Source organism: Phragmites australis, chromosome 4 (assembly GCF_958298935.1).
Source record: "Phragmites australis chromosome 4, lpPhrAust1.1, whole genome shotgun sequence".
Classification (NCBI taxonomy): Eukaryota; Viridiplantae; Streptophyta; class Magnoliopsida; order Poales; family Poaceae; genus Phragmites; species Phragmites australis.
In genome coordinates this window covers 43322664-43346264 of record NC_084924.1, presented here as the reverse complement: position 1 = coordinate 43346264, position 23601 = coordinate 43322664, and the positions used below count along the sequence as shown (strand labels likewise).

Below are 23601 nucleotides of genomic sequence, written 5' to 3'. Positions count from 1 at the left end.
CCTCTGAGTACTCTCTAGTGCCCGTCTGATCAGAGTAGGTCTAACACGGTCTGATGCAACAGGGCGATAGGCGATAAGCCTCCAGCCCATCGAAAGATATCTTCAAGCCGTCTTTCTTTATGGGCCTTGCGAGGGGACATGCGATGGGACCTGCCGCATTAATTGTGCCCACGCCTTCCTGCCAGGCTATGGCAGGGACTGATGTATTCAGTACGACAGGTGTGGGGGAGAGTGGTTGGATGTGACCATCCACGCTCCCCATTAAATGCAGCATCGGGTCTCCCACCAACTGACACCTCATTGTGGGTCCCTGCGGGGTCCACTGGCATGGGGCTTGCTAGGTGCTCGGGGCTCTCTGAGTGCTCAGGGACCAACTACACTTGGCCCCGAGCGCCCACTCCCAGATCTGGCTCTTTTTGGGTCCTCGGGGTACTTTGGGTACTCGGGGGCCAACTGTTCCTGGCCCCGAGCACCCCCTCTCGGACCTGGCCTCCCCTGGGCCCTCGGGGAGGTGGTCCCCGAGGGAAGGCGCCATGTGGCACTGCGCTGTTCTGGCCTCGGGACTCAGGGACCCCCGGATCCCATATCACCGACAGTAGCCCCCGGGCCCATCCGCAGGCGACGGTCCAGAGACTGCGGGTGAGGCCCTATTTCTTCGAGACCGATCACAGCATTGGTGCCACGTGGCTCTCTATCGTCTGGTGCCGAAACGTACTCTGCTTTGTACTTCTCCTTCCTCGATCTTGTTTGTACTGACGTCCTGGGAGGCACTGACCAGGCCAAGCACCGGCAGTTCACCCCCGAAAACATAGGTTGCCCCGGCCACTCACACTCGAGCAGCAGGACCACTCGAGAATCCAGCCCCCGAGCCTGCGCATAGGATCCCGTGCTCAGGGCGCGCAGCCCCCGGGCGCTTGCGAGTACGCGGCTGCTGAGTCAAATAGACACAAATGGACATAAAATTCTTTTGCTCGGGAAGTGAGTCCACCTGGCATGGTACCCGCCGCGACATGTAAATGCTTTTTGCCTTGCGACCTCTGAGTACTCTCTCGTGCCCGTCTGGTCAGAGTAGGTCTGACACAGTTTGATGCAACAGTGCAATAGGCGATAAGCCTCCAGCCCATCGAAGATATCTTCAAGCCGCCTTTCTTTATGGGCCCCGTGAGGGGACATGCGATGGGACCCGCCGTATTAATTGTGCCCACGCCTTCCTACCAGGCAGTGGCAGGGACTGACGTATTCAGTACGACAGGCGTGGGGGAGAGTGGTTGGATGTGACCATCCACGCTCCCCATTAAATGCAGTATCGGGCCTCCCACCGATCGACACCTCTTCATAGAGTCCCTGCGAGGTCCACCGGCATGGGGCTTGTTGGGTGCTCGGGGCTCTCTGAGTGCTCGGGGACCAACTGCACTTGGCCCCAAGTGCTCACTTTCGGACCTAGCTCTTCTCGGGTTCTCGGGGCACTCTGAGTACTTGGGGACCAACCGCTCTTGGCCCCGAGCGCCCACTCCTGGATCTGGCTCGTCTCGGGTTCTCAGGGTACTCTGGGTACTAGGGGGCCAACTGTTCCTGGCCCTGAGCACCCCCTCCCGGACCTGACCTCCCTCGGGCCCTCGGGGAGGTGGTCCCCAAGGGAAGGCGCCATGTGGCACTGCACTGTCCTAGCCTCGGGACTCGGAGACCCCCGGATCCCATATCACCGACACACGTATTCTTCCAAGCAATACACGAAGATATACATCGCTAGAATATTTTGTCTCCATGGTATTCCTATGAAGATAGTCTCCGACCGTGGATCCATCTTTGTCTCTCATTTCTGGAAGAGCCTTCACAAAGCTATGAGAACTGAACTGTTCCATAGCACTGCCTACCATCCTTAGACCGATAGTCAAACGGAGAGAGTGAATCAAATACTTGAAGATATGTTGCAAGCTTGTGCTCTCACATATGGAAAGCCGTGATAGATTTGCTTGCCATTTGCCCAATTCTCCTACAATAATGGTTTCCAATAAAGCATCGAGATGTCCTCGTTCAAAGCGCTTTGTGGAAGGTGTCAAACGCCTCTAAATTGGTTCGAGTCCAGCAAAAGGGCGTTTCTAGGTCCAGATTTGGTCAAAGAGTCAGAAGAATATGTCCTGACCATTTGCAAGTATCTTCTCACAGCTCAATCTAGTCAGAAGAGTTATGTGGATCATCGTCGACGTGAGCTTGTGTATAAGATTAGAGACTTCGTTTATCTCAAGGTCTCTCCCCTTAGAGGAGCGCGATATTTCCAAATAAAAGGAAAGTTGGCTCCATGATATGTTGGCTCTTTCCAAATTGTTGTCCGACGTGGTGAGGTGGCCTATCAGCTGGAGCTACCTACATCCCTCTCCGTCGTGCACTATATATTCTATGTCTCGCAATTGAAGAAATATCTCCACATCCCAATCGAAGTTGTGACAGTGAGACTAAGAACTTCAACCCGATCTTTCTTATTGTGAGCATCCCGTTCGCATTCTTGATTAAGCCGAACAGAAGACACGGCGCAAATCAACTAAGTTCCTCAAGGTTCAATGGAGCAATCATACCGAAGATGAAGCGACATGGGAGCGTGGAGATCGACTTCGTGCTGATTATTTCGAGTTTTTCTCCAACCTGTGAGTGATGCATTTGTTTCCATTCTCACAGCATGGTATTTTTCCTTTACCACAAAAGACTTGAAGCTCTTAGTTTCCCCTTACTCTCCCTTAAACTCACCTGAATCTCGGGACAAGATTCTTTTAGGGGGGAGGTATGTCACATCTCAATTCTTTAATCATGTCAAATATCTCTCCAATGCGTGGGACCCATCTGGCCGGCCTCACCATCTTTTCCCTCTCTTGGGAAGCTGCAGCCCACCCCTACCTCTCTCTCTCACCCCCACTCTCTCCCTCACTCACCCAACCAAGCAGCAAGAGCAGAACTGCTCTCTCCTCTCCCTCTCTTAACACTCTCTCATTCTCCCTCAAATCTCTCCTTCAAGTATTGATATTTGAGGTACGCATATATTACCATTATATTCCCCACCTCTCTAGCTCTCTATCCATCCAAAAGTTTCTCACATGCATGAAGGTTTGCAGGTTTTGCAAATCAAATTCGTCACCTTGCTTCATTGCATTTTTAGCAGCTCTATTATCCTCTCCGTCGAGCTTTTCATTTGGTGTCTCCTTCCCCAACGGTCACCAACTTGGGCAAGGGACTTTGGGTAAGTATTATAGGATTCTATGGTAGCAATGCACAATTTTATCTCGGTTTTGGATAGGTTTGGAGTTGTGTTGCGAGTGGCAAAGCGCATTTTCGTTCTTGAGGTTATGGAGCTAGAAGAGATATTTGAATGAGTTTGAACTAGTGAATCGAGCTTGTGGAGTGAGTAAGGTAGGTTTAGAACCAATGATTTAGTGCCCTTGCATGTTTATGTGGTTAGATTTCGACATGCAAGATGAATAGATAAAGAAATCATCGCAAAACCCCTTTCTACAGGAACCTAGAGGTTTCGGGTGAAACCCGAAAATTCCAAGTGAGCCCAGTCTTTTCTGCCCCAAGATCCTTGTTGTTTAGCGTGTAATTTAAGTTTAGAACCTTGGTACTAGTGCTTATATATGTTTAGGTGGGTTAGGTTTTGCATCCACATTGAATTGACCGCGAGAATCATCGCGAATTTCATATCTGCCATAACCCGAAAGTTCCGGGTATACCTGGAGGTTTTGGGCAATTCATTTTAGAATTAACCAAGCATCATCGCTCAGAGTAATACTCGGAAAATCCGACCCAACCTGGAAGTTCTGGCCTGGCCCAGAAGATCCAGATTGGTTTGAGTTAGGATTTGATCGAGAACCCCCACTCGGAACCCCACCTGGAGGTTCCAGCCTGACTTGAAACTTCCGGATGCCTGTCAGTTTTTCCAATGAAGTTTAGTTCATGAACTTTCTTTATTCCTTCGCGTGTCTTGTACTCTTAGCTTGTTCTATGATGCATCATTTATGGTTATGCATCATGTAGCATATTTCATGGCATCTCGTTTATGCTCAACATTATACGCGTTCTTTTTAGTGAACGAAGGACCAGAGGGTAACGCAACGTGATCGAGGGCGAACCAGATTTTGTTGCTGTTGATTGTGATTAAGCTGAGCACAAAGGCAAGTATCTAAGCATACTTTACCCATTACTTTGGATCATATATTATCTTTAATTTGATAAAATATGCTATATGTATGTTATGCATGATAGTTAGTCGAAGTCAGGTTTTTGGGAGTAGATCCTAATTGTTGTATTACTCTTCCTTGGTCTTGTTGTCCTTTGATCCACCGTAACCTGGGTATAGCACTCAATGGCCTAACTTAAGAATGAATACGTTATGGTTAGCAAAGTTTAGGTCATCGGTAGAAGTCGAGTAGCAGACACAATACCCAGTATTACAACATTACTTTATTACATCAATGACCCAAGGTTATAAAAGAAGATTACGAAGCAGCGAAAATAAACTTAGCACGACGCCTAACCTCACAGGCAAATGACCGAAAAGTCGCATGCCTAGAACTCAGCTCCATCTTTTGGGAAATCCTCGTAGTCTTCGCCTTCTGAGAAGCAATAAGATTACAGGAGAGAGAGAGAGAGAGAGAGAGAGAGAGAGAGAGAGAGAGAGAGAGAGAGCAGGCGTAAGTATATGGAATACTCAGCAAGTGTGGGAAAAATATGACATGTGGGCCAAAAGTCAAGATAGGCTCAACTCAATGGTTTATTTGCATAAATATTATTTTAGTAGTAAAATAGTTATAAAAGCAATCTATTTTCTATGTGAATGATTCTTTAAGACATGAGCCAAGGTTCCAACCATCTTGCTCCCCAACCGAGGTTCCAACCACATTTAAATAAAGCTAACTTGAATCACAGTTCCCGCCACTGTGATCTACCAGATCCAACTCAAAACCAACTCAGGAACCACCCGACTAATCATATGAGGAGTACATGCTGCTCATGACCGTGATCATGACTGATATATTAGTTTTCACTCTACAGAGATCATACACTTTACCCACAAGACGTGTCCTTCTTCTTGCCCGTGTCGATCAAACACTTGCACACTTTCAAGGTGTGCAGCCAGAATTCCACTGTAAAACCTTTCCAATGCCTCTCTCAGCACGTAACAATCCGCTGATGTTTCCCCGTCGTACATAAGTGGAGTATACCCTCTACCCCAGAAGCCCCCTCTTGCACCTTACGGTTTCAGAAAGTACACCCTCCCATCATCGTACCACCAGATGACCTTCACAATGCCGAGAGGATAGCGAATTACTCGACTAGGCCCGTCCATACCAAGCTTATGGTTGTACTATTTTTATTGGTGGTCGCTCTATGAACCGGTTCTTAATATGGTCTAGGCAAGACCGACATCAACCCAATAACAGAGTAATAACCAATTATCCAAAAACCAACAATTCTGCATGGAATACATCCATAGGCCAATCAACATGCCAACTTGCCCAAACCCTACTTTCCAAGTCAAAACACTTTTCAATCAAAGTTCATCATTATTAACCAAAACATATTTTTCCTATGCTACCCATGCATAAGAACAACTAAGCATTTTCTACCCAGAACATGACAATTAGACTATGGCTACAAATAAAGTTATGGAAAACTAGTAAACACTAACAATAGGATATCATGTTTGTCGAGCATGCAATTTGTAAAACAAAACTTTATAAAAATAGGCGTAAAATATTCAAGAACACTTGTCTTCTCCGTTGAGTTGCTCGAAATCCCTGAAGTCTTGATCCTTGATGTTCTTGAACGCCTCCGGAACAAACTCCTCTACAAGCGAGCAAACAAGCACTACTAAGAACAAACACTAAACAAGTTAAACACATAAAATAAATACTAGAACAAGCTAATTTTAAAAAGATTTAGGCACAAGAACCACCCAAATTGGAGCAACGATGCGAATACTATGGTTAAACGAATTTCTAAACGACTAAAAATGACAAAAACTATTTTTTTGGAATTAAACCTAATTTTTAAAAGTCCTAAAAAAATATTTAAAATTATTTTATAGCATAAAACTGATTAAAACAATTTTATGAAATTTATTTGCATTTTTCTGGAAATAAAACAAATTTTTATATGCATCAAAACAAAGTAAAAGCATTTATTTTATCAAAGAATACATTTTAAACATTATCAGAATTAATATATATTTTCTAAACTATTTTCCAGAACAAAAACATTTATTCTAACCTTAAACTATTTTTTTGAAATAAAACAAAATCAAGAACCTATTAAAAACATATTAAAACATTTATATAAACTATTTTCTATTTTCTAGAATTTTTCTAATAAACAAAACCTAATTTTGGAATATTTGAATTATCCTAAATTATTTTCTAAAGGAAAATTGAGTTTATTGTGGAATCACTGACGTCACTACTGACGCGTATGGTTGACTGGGCTTGGGCTAGCTGACTGGACTGCCACGTAGGGCAAGGATGCCTACGTGGCCGCACACGTAGCACACTGACGTGGCCAAAAGAGCGGATGAGGCATGCATTAAATCTGAGCCGCACGATTCTAAACGGACGACCGAGATATACTTGAGGCGAAGGGGTATCTACCCTCTAATCCTAAGCACACGAAAGCGATCGGACGATGGAGGAGCGACCTACGTCGGCTCCGGCGAAACAAGCAATGATGACGAGCTCGGAACGACGGAGAACGACCGACGAAAGGTGGTGACGGCGCTGCGACGCTCGGACGATGATGGCAAACGGCGGAGGAGCTCGAGCCAGTGATGACGAAACACATTTGAGGGCTTGGACGAAGTCGAGGAAGAACGCGCAGACTCGGCGATGACGGGGCTTCAACAGCAAAGGTTCGTTGACCTCGGGAGCTCGACTACGGCGGCGGAACTCGACGATGGTTGGTCGTGGAGGACAAGATACGGACGGAAAACAACGATGCGCACTCGAACAGCATCGGGGAGGCTTGGAGAGGTCCGGCGATGACAGCAGGGTGCAATGAAACTTCGGCAACGGCGCAGGAGCTCGCGGGTGTAGGAAACTCATTAAGGTTTGAGGGCTTAGGCGCGGTGGAGTGCAAAGAAGCTCGGCTGAAGGTTTGATTTGGGTTTTATAGTGGGAGGAGGGCGAATTGAATCGACCGACAGGGTCTTAATGCGGCGTTGAGAAATGTGGCTCGGTTTCCTTTTCTCCCGTCGATTTCCTTCACCAAATTGATGACATGCTGCAGTTAGAGGCCGGGAGATTCCATGGGTGTCTTCGATCGGCATTGAAATGACTTGAAAGCACGCGGGATCGACGGAAATCAAACAAGCGGGTGACGCAGCTCACAACAAAGGAAGGAGGTAAATCGGGGAGAGGAGAGGGATGACTAGCAAGACCCACATGACAGAGAGAGAAATCAGAGGAAGGAATAAACAGGCGTGACAAACCTACCCCCTTAGGATGAATCTCGTCCTCAGGATTTGGGATGATCTCCAAACAGCTGGGAAAATTCTGCCTTAAAATCTTCTTCTCTTTCCCAAGTAGCTTCCTCCTCAGAATGATGTCTCCACTGCACTTTGCACATACGAATCACTTTCCTTCTAGTAACACTCTCGACTGTTTCAAGAATCTTGATCGGGTGCTCTGAGTATGTGGGATCTTCTCGAACATCTAATTCCTCCATAGGCAACTATTCTTCAGGAACTCGTTGTCATTTCTTCAACTGAGAGATATGAAAGAAATTATGTACATAAGATAGTTGAGATGGTAACTCCAGTTGATATGCCACTTCACCTCTTCTATTCAACACCTTGGACAGAACAATATATTTGGGTGCTAGTTCTCCCTTGACTTTGAACCTTCAAAGTCCTTTGATAGGTGAGACTCTGAGATACACGAGATATCCAACTTCAACAGTCAATTCTCTACGTTTGTTATCGGCGTAGCTCTTCTGCCTTGACTGTGCAATTCTTAGATTATCCCGAATCATTTGAACTTGCTTTTTTGCATTCTGCAATACTTCCAATCCAAACACTTGACTTTCTTTGGTTTCATTCCAATATAACGGAGTTCTGCACTTTCTACCGTACAGGGATTCAAATGGAGACATCTTGAGACTGGCTTGATAACTATTCTTATAAGAGAATTCTGCATATGGAAGACTCTTATCCCAACTGCGTCTATATTTCAGGGCTCATGCCCTCAACATATCTTCTAAGATCTGATTTCTCCTTTTTGTCTGACCATCGGTTTTAGGATGGTATGCTAAGCTAAAGTTTAGCTTTGTATCCATGGACTCATGAAGTTTCTACCAGAATCGCGAAGTGAACTGAGTGCCTCGATCTGACACAATCTTCTTGGGTATGCCATGAAGACAAACAATCTGTGACATATACAGTTCTGCAAGCTATGCACTTATATACGTGGTCTTTACTGAGATGAAGTGAGCAACCTTTGTCAAACGATCTACTACCACCCACATTGAATCATAGCCAGACTGGGTGCAAGGTAACCCAACAATGAAATCCATACCAATATCTTCCCATTCCATTCGGGAACCTTCAAGGGTTGAAGTAATCCAGTAAGTCTCTAATGTTCCGTCTTTACTTTTTGACTGGTGTCACATAGAGCTACATATTCTGCGACATCACGCTTCATGCCATACCACCAATAGCATGCTTTCAAATCTTGGTACATCTTGGTACTGCCTGGATGTATGGAGTAGGCTGACTCATGGGCCTCCTTCAGAATTACATCCTTAAGCTCTTTTTGATCCGGTACGCAAATGCGCTTTCCAAACCATATGATACCTTGATCATCCTCGGAAAATCCAAGGGCTTTGCCTTCCTTTATATTATGCTTGATCTCTTTGATTTTCTCATGTTCCAGTTGTCCTTTACGGATATCTTCATTTAAGGTAGGCTCGATTTCCATGACCATAGGTCCTTTATACATGACAAATCCCAAGTTGAGTCATCAAAATTCCTCATACAGAGCTGGTTGAGATTTTTGTACCATGATAGTGTTGCAATACACCTTCCGACTCAAAGCATCTGTGACTACGTTGGCTTTAAAATAAAGATTAGGAACAATAAAGGGTTATATAACTAAAATTCTGAAAAGGGATAGAGTTGAACCTCACACCTTAAAGTAAGGATCCCACTTTGGATTCCCTACTATTTTTGATAGAGTCTCCAATGAAGGTGGCCTAATAAGTTCACCTCGTAGCTCACTAATAGCGTGAAGTACTTTGTTGAAATAACAACTAACAGTTTCACCGAATCTATCATAATTAGTGCCAATTAACCTATTCTTAAGATTGTGTCCCACTATATTTAGAAACATAGCTAATTGTTGTTCCACACATATATGTCTAGTGTCTTCAAGCAAACCATGACCCCTAAAAAGCTTACAAAACCGGAAAAACCGATCTCTACTAAGTCTAAGCATGTTTATACAAGTTGTCTCATTCTTCAATATTTTTGTGTTCAGGTACTCAATTCTCATCCTATCCCGTTTACCCATCGGCCCATAGGTGATTCCTACTCTCATTGCACCCTTTTTTTTCTTTTTCTAGACTCAATGATCATAGCCATTATTGATAGCAACATATGTGTTGCAGCCCCATAAATCAAAAGCTTGGTCCTTCTGTTCATCTACAATATAACAAGCATGTGGTCGGAATAAATGAAGAAATAGCATGATAGTCGGAGAGATATAGCTAGAAGGTGCAAAACAATCCCCCCACCCTACTCTGAAAGAAAAACACATACAAACCACGCATGCCCTGCAGTATGCTACACAAATGGCAAATAATTTGCAAGTTTTGATTCTTTCTCTCTTGAATTTCTTTCTCTTATCCTATTGATTCAAAACGAAGTGTTCTAGTGCTCTAGAACAAAATATCTCAAAATTAAGCATGACACCTATGAAACATAATTATACTTAATTACGTGATTACGGGTTTTAGATGTGACAATGGGACTGGACGAGATGATTCTGGATGAGGTGGTACAAATAGGTTATTTGGTTAGGTGTATGGGATGATACAAGAATGTGTTTGGTTGGCTGTATGTAATGCAACGACTTGTTATAATATTCTGTTTGCTCGCTTGAATGGGTTGATACTGGATGAGTTGTATATTATGATAAAAATACATAGAAATAAACACATTGCAAATGAACTTACTTTTTTTTATCATATAACCTAGAACTAAAAATAATTTTAGAAATTAGTCCATTACATAAGAAGAATTTTAGTTAATTTTTTCTAGATTTTTGAGAATTTATTTAAGGATCTAACAATTGTTAGAAATTATAAAAGTAGCGTTTTTTTATAAAAAAAATTGGGTTCAATTCTACGCAAACTTTTTGAGTGAATCCAATTATAATAAATTGCACATAAATTATGGAATATCTAAAAAAAATTAGAATTTTTAGAGAAACATAAAATGACGTGTGGTACTGTTTATACACGAATGGTACTGTTGACATGGGACAAGCTATCCTGCACAGTCGTTCGACCCATTCCGTCGTATAGAGCAGTGCAACATATTTGGAGAATATTACAGGAATCGAGATCGACTCCTCCAGGATAAGCTGGTCCAGTTCACGGAACCAAACACGCGCTCTCTCCACTACAGGATCAACTTATCTAGGAACAGACTCGTACAAGTAACCAAACACAACAGCTTGGTGTCATACAACTGAAGGTATGGTGTTGTTTCTACCTTAGAGATGTTTGATTGCGACTAAATTTGCCTTTCTCAGATCCTTGTTTGGCTACCAAAGGTTTGGACTTGAAATCATTAGAAATTCATTCAAATAAATTCCAAAAGCTCTCAAAGCAGTCCTCTCGTTGAAGAAGCCGCTCAAGGCTCAAGATGTATATGCTAAAAAAATGACAATACTTGAATTTCACAGTGAAATTGGCCGTCAACAATTTCTCTACCAACACTTCCCTCTCACCCCCCCATTTTTCTCGGGCTCGATCCAGGGGCATGGGGTTTGTTTCGCACATTCGGGAGCCTTCTCGAAACAATATGATGCGCACGATTGGTCTCTTCATAGCTGATCGGTGCAAGCTCGCAATGTGTTTGATATGGGACATTTTTCCACCCTATTTAGGCTGTGATGTTTAATTGTTTATTGTTTAACGCACATCCGTCGGCAGGGAACCTTAGATGCGTGGAATTATCCAGTCTTGCCATAGCATCTATCCCTTGTCATGCATGTGTTGAGTAGTCCTGCTACACTGCATCATTTGTTCATATGGAAATGGAGCCTATATGGATATGTGCTGACTGCATATTGAACAGGCAGGGAGATGGCTCCACTTGGTGTGCGGTCTATTTCAACTCAAATTGGTATGGGGTCTTTTCACTCTGATCATTGCTTCATTGTTTGTACCCCTGAAATTAAAAAGTGTTCCTATTTACTAGTATTTGTTTGATAGCGAGGAATCGGATGAAGAGCGTTAAGAACATTCAAAAGATCACAAAGGCTATGAAGATGGTTGCAGCATCAAAGCTTCGAGCTGTTCAGACCAGGACTGAAAATTCGCGTGGCCTGTGGCAGCCGTTCACTGCCCTTCTTGGGGATGCTCCCAGTATCTATATGGATGTAATTTTCGGACCATAGGATCGAAACAATAGCCTATTTTCTATTTTCTTTCATCTGTCCCATCCTTCTGTGTGTATTTGGTATGATGCTATGCTTCTTTGGTGGGGTTTGATCTGTCAGTCTATTACCCTTAATTCTCACTAGCATATTGAAAGATTCAAGCTAAATTTCTTTAATGGGTTTGGTCTATATCCTAATTCCTAAGGATTACTGAAAGGACAATGATGTCACCTAGAGGGGTGAATATGCGTTTTTACAAAAATTCGTTCCATTTTACCATTGGTCTAAACTTGCAGCGGAATATAAACTAACGGGTTTTTCACTTGTGAAAAACCTAAATATGCTAGGCTCAACTAGTGCACAATCACCCTAAATAAGTGTGGAAATTATAATCCTAAGGTGACAAAAATTACTCTAATCTAGCGAGAGATATGCAATAAAACTTAAATTGAAAAAGGCTAAAAACACTGTTCATATGCCTAAAATTACTGTTTATTCGGATACTCCGGTGAAGACTGGATTCTCTGGGTTGTACAGGTCTGGAAACTCCGGTAAAGTTCGGATTCTCCGGTTTCTGTACAGAACTGAGCCCGAAACTGAATATAAAGGATGGGCAGGGAGTTCTAGCTCAAACCAAATGATATCGTGTATTTCCGGAGATGATTCCAAGTAGATTCACAGAGAACCTACACTCAAATACACACAAAGAAGTAGATCGAGCAATATGCACAAAGATTTGAACAAGAACTTAAAAGTAAAGAAACAAGAGAGGAGACACAAGATTTATTTCCCGAAGTTCGGATTCACCACCGTGAATCCTACGTCTCCGTTGAGGAAGCTCCAACAAGCCGGGTCTCTTTCAACCGCTTTCCTTGGTCCACTCTTGATTTCTTCCCTTGCGGAGGCGAAATCGAGCCCTTCACAAACTTCCGCGGCAACCCATAACCTTGGGTGATCGTCGGCGACGCCTAGCCGCCTAGGAGGCTTCACCTCCAAGAGTAACAAACACGATGACGAACTTCTTGCCGAGAACTCAAGTGCTCAAGATTGGATTTTAGCTCACTTGCACTCAATCTTTCAATCTCTCAACCCAACTCACTTTTCTTCTCAAATCACACACTAGAATGGAGTGAGAGAGGTTCTTTTGGCTCTAAAAATATGTTCTTTCGTGCCCCTTGCAGCAGCCCCAAAGGATGGGGTGAGTGGGGTATAAATAGCCCACTTCAAACAACTAGCTGTTACTGTTCTGACACACCTACCCCGGAGTATCCGATGAACACCGGAGTATCCGGTGAACACCGGAGTATCCGGTGAACACCGGAGTATCCGGTCTCAATTCCAAAAACGGCGTCAGAACGGTCACAGAACGTGTCAGAACTAGCAGTTATGCTCTTTTCTGGACTACACCGGAGTATCCGGCCTACACCGGAGTCTCCGGTCGGCACTTAACACAGAAAATAGCCCCGGAGACTTCTCGGGGTCTCCGGCCACTCCAGGTACCAGAGTATCCGGACTTCACCGGAGTCTCCGGCCACTCGAGGTACCGGAGAATCCGGTTTTCACCAGAGTCTCCGAGTACAGCACAGCTGACCTCCGAAAAACGGTGATAACTTTTGATCCTGGAGTCCGATTTCGATGATTTTGGACTCTATGAAAAGCTTATTCAGAGGGCTACACATACCAACTGAATTCATAACCTAAAACATATAGGATCAAACTAAGAACACTTCAAAACCTATTTTGGACACTTCCACACTTTCTGCTCCGGACTCTTAACAACAAACTCTCACTTTGGGTTTGGTTGGGAACTCTTGAGCACTGATACGCGACAATTAGCTCACGTTGCATCCCTCTTAATAGTGTGGTATACCTATACTCAAATTCAAAGATAAAACACATTTGAACCAATTTGAGCCTTTTGAAAACTTTCAAGTACCGCTTCTTACTTTCAAACCTTTGAGGGTTGTCAACTTCCATAAAATCTTCACTCCATCTATTCTTGATTCCTCATGTGATTGATGTGAATCATCCATAGCTTCCCATGGCCTCGCATGGTCCATCGGCGCAAAGCCTTCACTCACTCTTCACCACCGCCTTGGTCCTTCGGCGTCAAGCCATTTGCTTGCCCTTTACCACGGATGGTCCATCGCAGCCGAGTCTTGCTTGCCCTTCACCGTCTTGCCATAAAAAACTATTTTGTATTCGACATCTTCAGAGAATTCACTTTTTCATATATGGAGTCCACTTTTATTCTTCACTCTTGGCATATGTGATTTCAATTCAACTTATGCCTTCTTATAGATCCTAACCCCAACTCACTCTCAATCACAAAACATATGGGTTAGTCCATAAAACTAAATTAATAATTTATACCTTTAGTCACTTAGTCTCCACAAGTGACTTAGCCTTCATGCTTATTGTCATTCCTCAAGCTTCTTCTTCTTTTTATGAGCATCACCAAGAGCTTATTTATCTAGATGCATATTTCTCCTCCATGCATCACATCCGAGCATCACCTATAGCTCATTCATCTTGATGTACTTTCAATCTTCCCATTCACCTAGAGTTCATGCATGTCTCTTCTCCATGCATCACCTATTGAACAACCTACTAACAATCTCAACAATATTGTTAGTCCATAGGTATTATCATTAATTACCAAAACCACACATAGGGGTTAGACGCACTTTCAATTACTGGTATCCTGAACGTTCAAGCCATGCTTCTTTGATGAGGTTTATACTACCTCAAGGTGGCATCTTTCCTGCAATAGTGTGTCCCTGACAGTCTATGCTAAGTTGATCAGTTGAAATCTCGATGGCATCAGCCTCAGAAGTAACTGAAATTCAGTATCATGTAGCATGCGTGCTTATAGTAAAAAAAAAAAAAATCAAACATGTGATGCTATGCTTCTTTAGAGCTTATATCTTTTTAAACTTCCTTTGATGGGGATGCACTATTTCATCAAACATGGTAAATATACTAGTATATTTTTTCATGTTTCTGCGATGAACATTTATTCTCGCTGATAGCAAATTTGCTCTCTTTCTCTTCCAAAAGAATGCGTAGCTTTTTTTGGGACTTCTTTTGATTATCTTAGGCTGCATTACTCTGTAGACACATGCAGTTTAGTTAATTTCCTCGTGGAATAACTGTTCAACTTGTCGTGTGCGTGCAGGACAACGGGTTGACAAGCAACTCCAAAAGGGCCTTAATACTCTCATTATTTTGGTGGCATGGGAGTTGTGGAAGCATCGCAACAACTGTGTTTTCAACGGTGCAACTCCGAGTGTAAGACTGGTGGTGCGCACGGTGGCTGATGAAAGCTTGCTTTGGATCGCCGCCGGGGCGCGAGACCTTCGAAACTTGCCAGCTGGATAGTTTTAGGAGGTCCTCTTTTCTTATAGTTGGTCGTTTTGTTTCAGTGTTTTTCATGGCACAAATGTGTTTTCCTCGTTTGGGGGTTGGTTGAGTGCTGTTATAGTGCGGCGCTCTTTGTACTCTTTCTTCTTTAATGAAATGACACATAGCTCTTCTGTACGTTCGAGGAAAAAAAACTTGTCATGTGCTACTGTAGTCATATGTTTGTCATTTTAATTAATTTAAGAAGGAGTTATATATTACCATAAGTTTACATCTAGATATAAATTATCTATTTTTTGTCATATGTTTATATGGCCAAAACTTTGCAATTGCCGTGATCTCTTATGACTATAGGAACCTGCATGTACGGTTTGTTAACTGCTTTGACTTAACAGGTGTCGATCTCAAGAAGAATGTCATTGTGGCCATCACCCCTGACAAGGGGCTTTGTGGCGGTATTAATTCAACATCCGTGAAAATTAGTAGGGCTCTTCACAAATTGACATCTGGTAATTTATTCACGTGGCTGACATATAAATATAATCATTTGCTGAGGGTTTAAGCTTTCAAACTTCATGCCTGTACTCCTGCTAACCAGGTCCGGATAAAGAAAGTAAGTATGTCGTATTAGGAGAAAAAGGCAAAGTTCAGCTGGTGCGTGACTCAAGAAACAACATTGAGTTGACCATAACTGAGTTACAGAAGAACCCTATCAACTATACACATGTATGTATTCCACTTTGCCTAATTAAACTCCATTTTTATTGTGCAGTGCTCTCTTCCTGTTATACAAGTATAAAACAGGTTATAGCCTTATATGGCTTAGATTTCAGTTTAAGTGTTTGGATTGTTTATTTTCTTCATGGCTTATGGTTTTCGTAGAATGATGTTTTCAGCTTTTGGGTTGTGGGGTATAGAACTTAATGAACTCTCCTGCTCAATAAATTTGGTTGTGTGCTAAAAAGGATGTCTGCTCTAGTTACTGGTTAACTCATTTAATGCAATTCTCGGCTCTTCCGAATGAATTTTTGTATGAGTTGCCTGCTGTAACAGTGATGACCACAAATCATCTTATGGATGTACTAGTTAAACCGTGTAAACTATCATATACCTAACAAATATGTTACCTAATTTATTGTTTGTTTTGCTCACGTGGAAGAGTTGTGAGTTAGACCCTTCTACTTTTCTACTTTGTGTGCCTTCATTTTCAAGTATTAAAGAACGCAACATAATCATCTTCTGCATTAAGCAGTTGGTTCTTTGTGACATCAAATTATTGACTATTACTTATGTTAATACTAGGAAAAGCTATCTATTTGGATGCTCTCGCTTGTTATTTTGTGGAATTTGAATTATGACAAGCATGTCTTGCCTTGGCATGCTATAAGGCTCACATTGTCTAGCTTCTTACAAGTTGGGGATAATCCTGTTTTCTGTGAAAATATTTTCCTACTATGAAGAAATTGCAGAAATAGTTTCACATTAGTAGACTAAAAATAGAAAATTGTTGTTTTCTTGTTGCCCCCAACTTGATTGCTATCTCTTCTACAATTTTTCAGATTGCTGTGCTGGCTGATGACATATTGAAAAATGTGGAATATGATGCTCTGAGGGTTGTTTTCAACAAGTTCCATTCTGTCATATCATTTAAGCCTATAATTGCAAATTTGCAACAATACTATCCCCTGAGATAAGTACAAGTCAGGCTTGTTAATTTGTGCTCCAATCACCAAAACCATCCATAATACCACATTTTGTGTTCTTTATTGCTGACTTCTTTCTTCCTTTGGCAGGTTGCGGGAAATGAATCAGAAGCTAATGGGAAGGTTGGTGATCTGGATTCTTATGAAATTGAAGGTGGTGAGACAAAATCAGAGATACTGCAGAATCTTGCTGAGTTTCAGTTTTCTTGTGTAAGTATTTTGTGATCACTAAGGAGCTAATCATTTCCTTTATTCTTCAAAGCAACATATTTTCTGATGACTTAGCACTTTTTGTTGTGTAGATTCTTTGAATATACATGGAAGCATGTAAAATACTTTCATGGATTTATTTGTGTTTGAGACTAGATAACTTCCTCGCTCATGGTAATGTATCACGCTACCTGACTTATGGCAGGTCCTGTATAACGGTGCCCTAGAGAATGCATGCAGTAAGCTTAGAGCCTGTATGTCTGCCATGGACAGCTCTAGCAAAAATGCTGGTGATATGCTTGACCGTCTCACTCTCACTTACAACAGGTTTATTTTCACCGATTTCTTTTCATACAAGCATATTGCAGACCTACATGTCCACCAGAAATGCATACGTAAGCCATAGCAAAATGCACAGCAGGATGTGAGAAGATAGACTGATTGCTTTGTTTTCCATATCTAGGACACGCCAAGCATCCATTACTACAGAGCTCATTGAGATTATATCTGGTGCATCCGCGCTTGAAGGATAGTGAAGAAACTATACGGACCTTTTCTTTTCCCCCATTTTACTTCTCCCAAGAAGGCTTCTTTTCATCTGGAGCCTCAGTTTTAACCCCTTTTTATTTCACTTTTCCGTGGCAAACAAACTGCTATGCAAAGTTGCAATAATTAATCCGACAATGATGGTGCTGTGCGCCCATGACACATACAGAAAGAATATTCAACAGTGACACATGCTAATCTGTGGAGGATTTTCTCAAGAATTTGGGGAAAATCAGAGGCACGAAGATGAATGAGAGGAAGAACGGGCGAGCTCCATCAGCCTTTTCCCCAAGCAAACACATTGTTCAGATTGCAACCGAACCATGTCAAACAGCTAGGGGCGGCTAGTTTGTATAAATGGTGACGATCAATTTTTGTATTGCTATACATGATAGCCACCAAGTTCATGTCGTATTAGAGTGATGATTGATGTTGTGGCTCCAGCCAATTTGAGATATGATGTCGCTACTACATCTTATTACTGTTGCAAAGTGACGTTAAAATTATACCTTTCTAAAAATAATTCTGTATCTATATTTGTAGCACAGATTCACGATGTGAAGTTTGACGGAAAAAAAACATAAAAAGAGGCCAAAACTAAAACCGTCCAAAAGAAATCTAAAATTTATATTTTCGTAACAAAAATTCTCCTTCGAATCGAACCATCCAAGTTCATATGAATCTTCTCATCCTAACATGAAAAGGGAAATCATACGACTCGCTAAGAGCTATCCGCATCCGGTTAGCACACCGGCAACGCACGGACGGAACAGTTACCAGTCCATCCAAAGCCGCCACCACCGCGGCCCGCGGGCACCACCTACCCGGACCCAGCTCTCCTCGGCCGCATCCAAGCCTCGCCTCCGTCTCCGCCTCCGCCTCCGCTGCCCCCGTGCCCGTCTCCTCCCCTAAGCGGCCCGCCGGCGAGCGCCCATGACGGAGGAACGCGCCCCCAAGGTCGCCGAAGAGCCCGCCGCGGCGGCCAGGCAGAGGCCCGAGAGGTACCCAGCTCGCTCGCTCTCCGATCCCCGAATCCCTCGGAATATTGAGATCCGGCGGTCGACGCCGTCACTGTTTTGCCATTGATTGCGAAAACTACTGCTCTGCGCATCTGGTTTCCGTCCTCGCGGTTGAGTGGGGGTTGGGGACGCTGGGCCTCTGAAACATGCGCGCTTATTCTGTAGGAAGAAGAGGAAGTGGGATCAGCCCGCCGAGCACTTGGTCTCCGCGGCTGCTGCTGTGGCGGGCCTGCCCGTGATGAACATCGGGGCTCTTCCTGGCGTTGCACTTACATTGCCCAGTGTAGGCCCTGCTCCTTATGGTTTGCAGGCCCAGATTGCACCGTCAGTGCTCCAGAATGCCGCTGCCGCAGTTCAGAAATTGAGTCAGGTACTAGTTGCATGAATCATGATATAGTTCTTACGTGATGTAGTTTCTTTAACTCCAAAAATATTGCTATATGGACAATTTTGTGTAGATGTAGGGTTGTCTGGCTAGTATCTGTATCACTACATATGTGTTTGCTATTCTGTCAGGCAAAGCTACCAGATGAAATTATTGCTCGAGAAATCGTTATAAACGATGCCGATCCATCTGTGCGATATAAACTTACGAAACGGCAAACACAGGAAGAGGTAAATCCTTAATGAGACAAGTCCGATGCACTTCTTTGGGAAACTTTGTTTCTTTTGAAACATTAAATTGCTTATATTACAGAGGCAGAAACATAATAAATAATTTTCCTGATACCTTACAGATTCAGAGATGCACAAGCACTGTCATCATTACCAGGTATTTCTGACCCGAATGTTTGGTTGTGAGCCGTGACGGTTCATCATTACCAGATTCATTTCTGATGCACAAGTACTAACTTGGTTTGACCTGGTCAGAGGAAGATATCATCCTCCAAACGGACAGCCTGATGGTGAGAAGCCTCTCTATCTACATATTTCTGCTGGATCTCAGGTAAATATTCTTATTTTAATCTAATTCAATTGCCATAAATAGCAGCATGTAACTCTTGCTTCTATTCTATTTTCGATCCAGTATAAATATTCCTTATATCAGTATTAAGATAATAATATACTGCATTTGCCCCCTCATTAGTTGAAAGATACTGCTGAGCGCATTAAGGCAGTTGATTGCGCAGCTTCAATGATTGAGGAAATATTGAAACGAGGAACAATCTCAGAAACTACATCAGCTCCTTTCTCTTCTAGCATCGGACAGGTAATCCTCCATATCTCCACATCATGAGTATATGTAACCATTTTGAGGGGGGGGGGGGGGGGGGATGGGGACCAGTGTAATATGTTTGCTATACGTAACATAAGAAAGTCTACCTGAGAAAGTTAACTTCATTTATCTGTTCCTATTTCGCAGGCAGTTCATCCTTTTAGTGCCTCGATATTTTTGGGTTTTGATGCAGATCCATCATTAAACATTGCAGCTCGAATCCGTGGTCCAAATGTATGTCCTTGTAGAACTATATGTGATGTTGGTTTGATTTGATCAGTGCATTATTAACATCTCTCAGTTTTGTTTTGTCAATTATGTTCTGTTTTTACATTCTTTTGAAAGAACTAATCTTGAAGCTTTCTCTGACATCCCAACTTGGATGGGAGAAACTATTTTGGTGCTGCTGGTGCTTGTGATTTTTTTTATGCAGGATCAGTACATAAATCACATCATGAATGAAACAGGTGTCACTGTTGCACTAAGAGGAAGAGATTTAGGGAATCTTGGCAGTTGTCATGGCGAAGGTTGATAGCTTATTTCAACAGCTTTTGGAAACTTATGATCTTGAAAGCTTGTATTTTATTCTGTATCGTCTATTGCAGCTTCACAACCTCTACACCTATACCTCACAAGTTTACATTTGAAGAGCCTAGAAGCTGCAAAAGTTTTGGCAGAGAACCTCCTGGATACTATAGCAGCTGAATTTGGTGCTTCCAGGTCTGTAAATTTGCTAAGCTTCCTTTTGTTGAATTAAATGATGCGATATTTTGCTTTGATGTCTTCTGTTTTATGAGAATACAACCTTTGCATTCGAATGCAAACCATCTTGAACCTGTAAAAATGCGCACCATCTTTGATTACTCTGTAACTCATCTTGCTGTTATCAGATTTATCCTTCTAATACTTGTTTTTAAGCAAATGATTGTACCAAGCTTACTTCATATTAGGGTCTGGTGTTCAACCAAGTTTCAACCCGTTGACTCGACGTCCTTCTGTGTCTTTTTTTTTTCTGACCCAACAGTGAAGCATGTACAGATTCTTCTGTGGATATTGGATCATACTAGAAAAGTCTTACCATTCTCATTTATTATATCTTTTTTGCATGACAGAATTTCTTCTTCAAAAGTATATGGTGCCGTTCCACCTCCTCAGCAGTTGTTAGCTGGTGTCCACACCTCAGGGACAAGATTGGATGTACATTCTACTTTAGGGCCTAATGTGTTAACAGGGGCATCACATTCCTTTGCATCTAGTGGAGTTACTGCTCCCACCGTTGCTCCTTCAGTGATACTGCAATCTGGGGCTCCAACTAATTCTGGGGTTCCACCACCCAGTAACATGACCTGTCCTGTTCCACCAGTAAATGGTGGGGCATGTTACAGTGGTTATGGGGACATTTATCCCCAAGCAACTCCATTGCAGCAAGTGGCATTCACACTCAAGCATGCTTCATCGTCGACATCTCAGGTTGTTCAAGCGACGCCCGCATTAACAGGCACGGTGACAAAGGTGAACTCGGGCTCAGATGTGGAGACAGATAAACGTTCCCAAAGGAGGAAATTCCAGGAATTACCAGTTTCCAAGGGACCGACAGCAGAAAGTCAGGTACGATTAGTTGTATTGATTTGGCTGATATAGTCTTGACTTAATTCTTAATTACAGGAGCTACTACAGTACTTTCTAAGCCCATCTCTTACACTTCTTTTGATTATTAAGGAGCTCTGATGCAACACAGCAAATGTTCCCCATGGAGTTCATGATCATATATGTTTTACACATATATACTTGAAAGAAATAATGGTCTCACATATATACTTGAAAGAAATAATGGTCTGATTATTTAGTCTTTGTTCAGAGCCTTAGAAGTAAAATTACTACTTTATAATTTATCTGACTTGCTTTAAACTAACCCTAAAAAAATATGCAAAATGGTCCTGTGAACTTTGCTTTCTCCTGAAGTTAATTGCAGTTCCCTCAATGGAGAGGAGAAATCCAAATTTCACAACAATACTATAAACAATAGTTGACTGCCAGATTGACATGTTCATTTTTTTTTATCGGATTCTTTTATCTGCTTCTGACATTTAATTTCATTCCAGGTATTTTCTCTGACCTTGTCTGAAGCTCACAGGTGGTAATAGATATATATGTGGATTTTTCACAGGCTTTGTTACAAGTTGGCGTTTGCATTAGCGATGGAGTTTAACTGACAAGATGCCGACTTCTTCGAATATCTTGTTACTTGTTTACACTTTACAGCAATAGAAATTTTTAACCTTTGCATTTGATCTGTTCATGTTCACTTGCAGATTTCGTTAATGTTGATTAACATTGCTAACATGCCTTAGATTTGAAATTGGTTGGTTGGTATAGTCTTGTCAGTAGATTTTTGTATAGTCTGGTTATGCTTTATTTCTTTCCTCTCTTTGGAGAAAGTTTTGCACTTAGAAAATTTCCTATTTTTGTGGAAGTTCCAAGTAGTATAAACATGCAAAGTGCGATAAACCTTTCATACGGAACGTCTTGGCTTAGTTAAGCAGACTCAAGACGATGTTTATTTTTTGCGTTATCATAAATATTGAGTAAGTTTTTTGTTATGTTCTTCATTATACAAACTTCGCCTCAGATTGAAAATTTTCTCTACAACGTATCTGCTTCTATCTTTGAAAATGAAGCTCTGAACCTGCTACGAGTCATGCTAACTAGTATTTGTGTCCCTACGAAAGATGTTTATATTTGCGCTGTTTATGCAAAATTGTTGCTGATTTCATTCTTCTTCTGCATTTCGTTGTGTACTACATACTCTAATGCAAAGGAATTTGATGGATAAATGCTTGTTTTGTTTCATCTTTCCAGAACTTACAACAGGGGTCCAAATTTGTTAAGACAGGTTTAAATAGTTTAGGTAGCATTAGCAGTTCATCAATTGCTGCACCTCCAAAGAATGTTCAGCCTGGATCAAATGGAGTGCTTCCACCAGACCAAGTGGATATGCCATCACATCTATCCAAAAACATGCCACCTCCACCGCCCAGGAGCATGCCTCCGCCACCACCCAAGTTTCCTTCAAATGAGATATTGTCCAGAAATGAGAAAAAGGTTTTCGCTTCACAGGAGCCGATGGCACCTCCAAGGTCCTTGGATGCAAGATCAATCTCGCCACCAAAATTTTGGTTGGCTCAATTACCTCCAAAGGAGCCCAAGGAGGAAGAACCAAAAGGCACACTTGTGTCTGGTAATATTGGCACATTTATAATATAGTTTGTGCATAGTATCGATCTAATGTTGCTAAGTTGCATATTATCTGTCATTCATTTCCAGATACTTTGCTGAAGCTTATGGATTATGGAGATGACGACGACGATGATTAATGCAACTTACAGTATACCTCGAGGCAATCCAACCCCCAAGTTGAGGACAGAGACCATTTTGGGCTTTGTGAAGAGTCTGTTAATGTAGTCTAGTGTGAAATTGGAATGGCAGATAAGGATGTTCCCTGGCCTGGTGCATCTTCTTAGTGCAAGAGGTCGTCGGACTTGTTATTTAGTACTATGTTAACAGGCCAACAGATTTCCATGTACCTTGTATGAATCTGAAGTTGTCAAAATGAACTGTGGGTTGTTTTTTCTTACACAATACTGAGTTCGTTTAGATCTCAGGGGGGTTGCTGAATTGTCCCCATTTTAATTTGGACCTTAGAGTAACCGTTCCAACTTCTTGTAACCAAGTCATACTTAGGTCATTTTCGGTTCTGCTATCACGCAAACTTAGTGCTCTGTAATCAGTCTAAGATCGCATGTGGGCTCTTTTTTTGTTTTTGTTTTACCGGAATACATGGAGAGCTGCTACTGGTATTTTCATGGAAGCATAGGGGTCAAAAGATCTGTTTCTCCTTAACC

General features: G+C 42.2%; 1 protein-coding gene and 1 pseudogene across 1 annotated transcript; both read left to right on the top strand.

The window, feature by feature from the left end:
- Positions 1-11346: 11346 nt before the first annotated feature.
- On the top strand, positions 11347-17451 carry LOC133916653 (ATP synthase subunit gamma, mitochondrial-like; annotated as a pseudogene).
- Positions 17452-18172: 721 nt separating this feature from the next.
- Positions 18173-23338, top strand: LOC133916652 (protein RIK). The gene is made up of 12 exons (XM_062360424.1): positions 18173-18465; positions 18649-18853; positions 19000-19098; positions 19221-19255; positions 19354-19429; positions 19571-19693; positions 19847-19933; positions 20133-20226; positions 20305-20419; positions 20812-21307; positions 22559-22937; positions 23024-23338. Exons 1-12 carry the CDS (start codon positions 18398-18400, stop codon positions 23071-23073), a joined length of 1827 nt encoding a protein of 608 aa, XP_062216408.1. The 5' UTR covers positions 18173-18397; the 3' UTR covers positions 23074-23338.
- Positions 23339-23601: the final 263 nt, after the last annotated feature.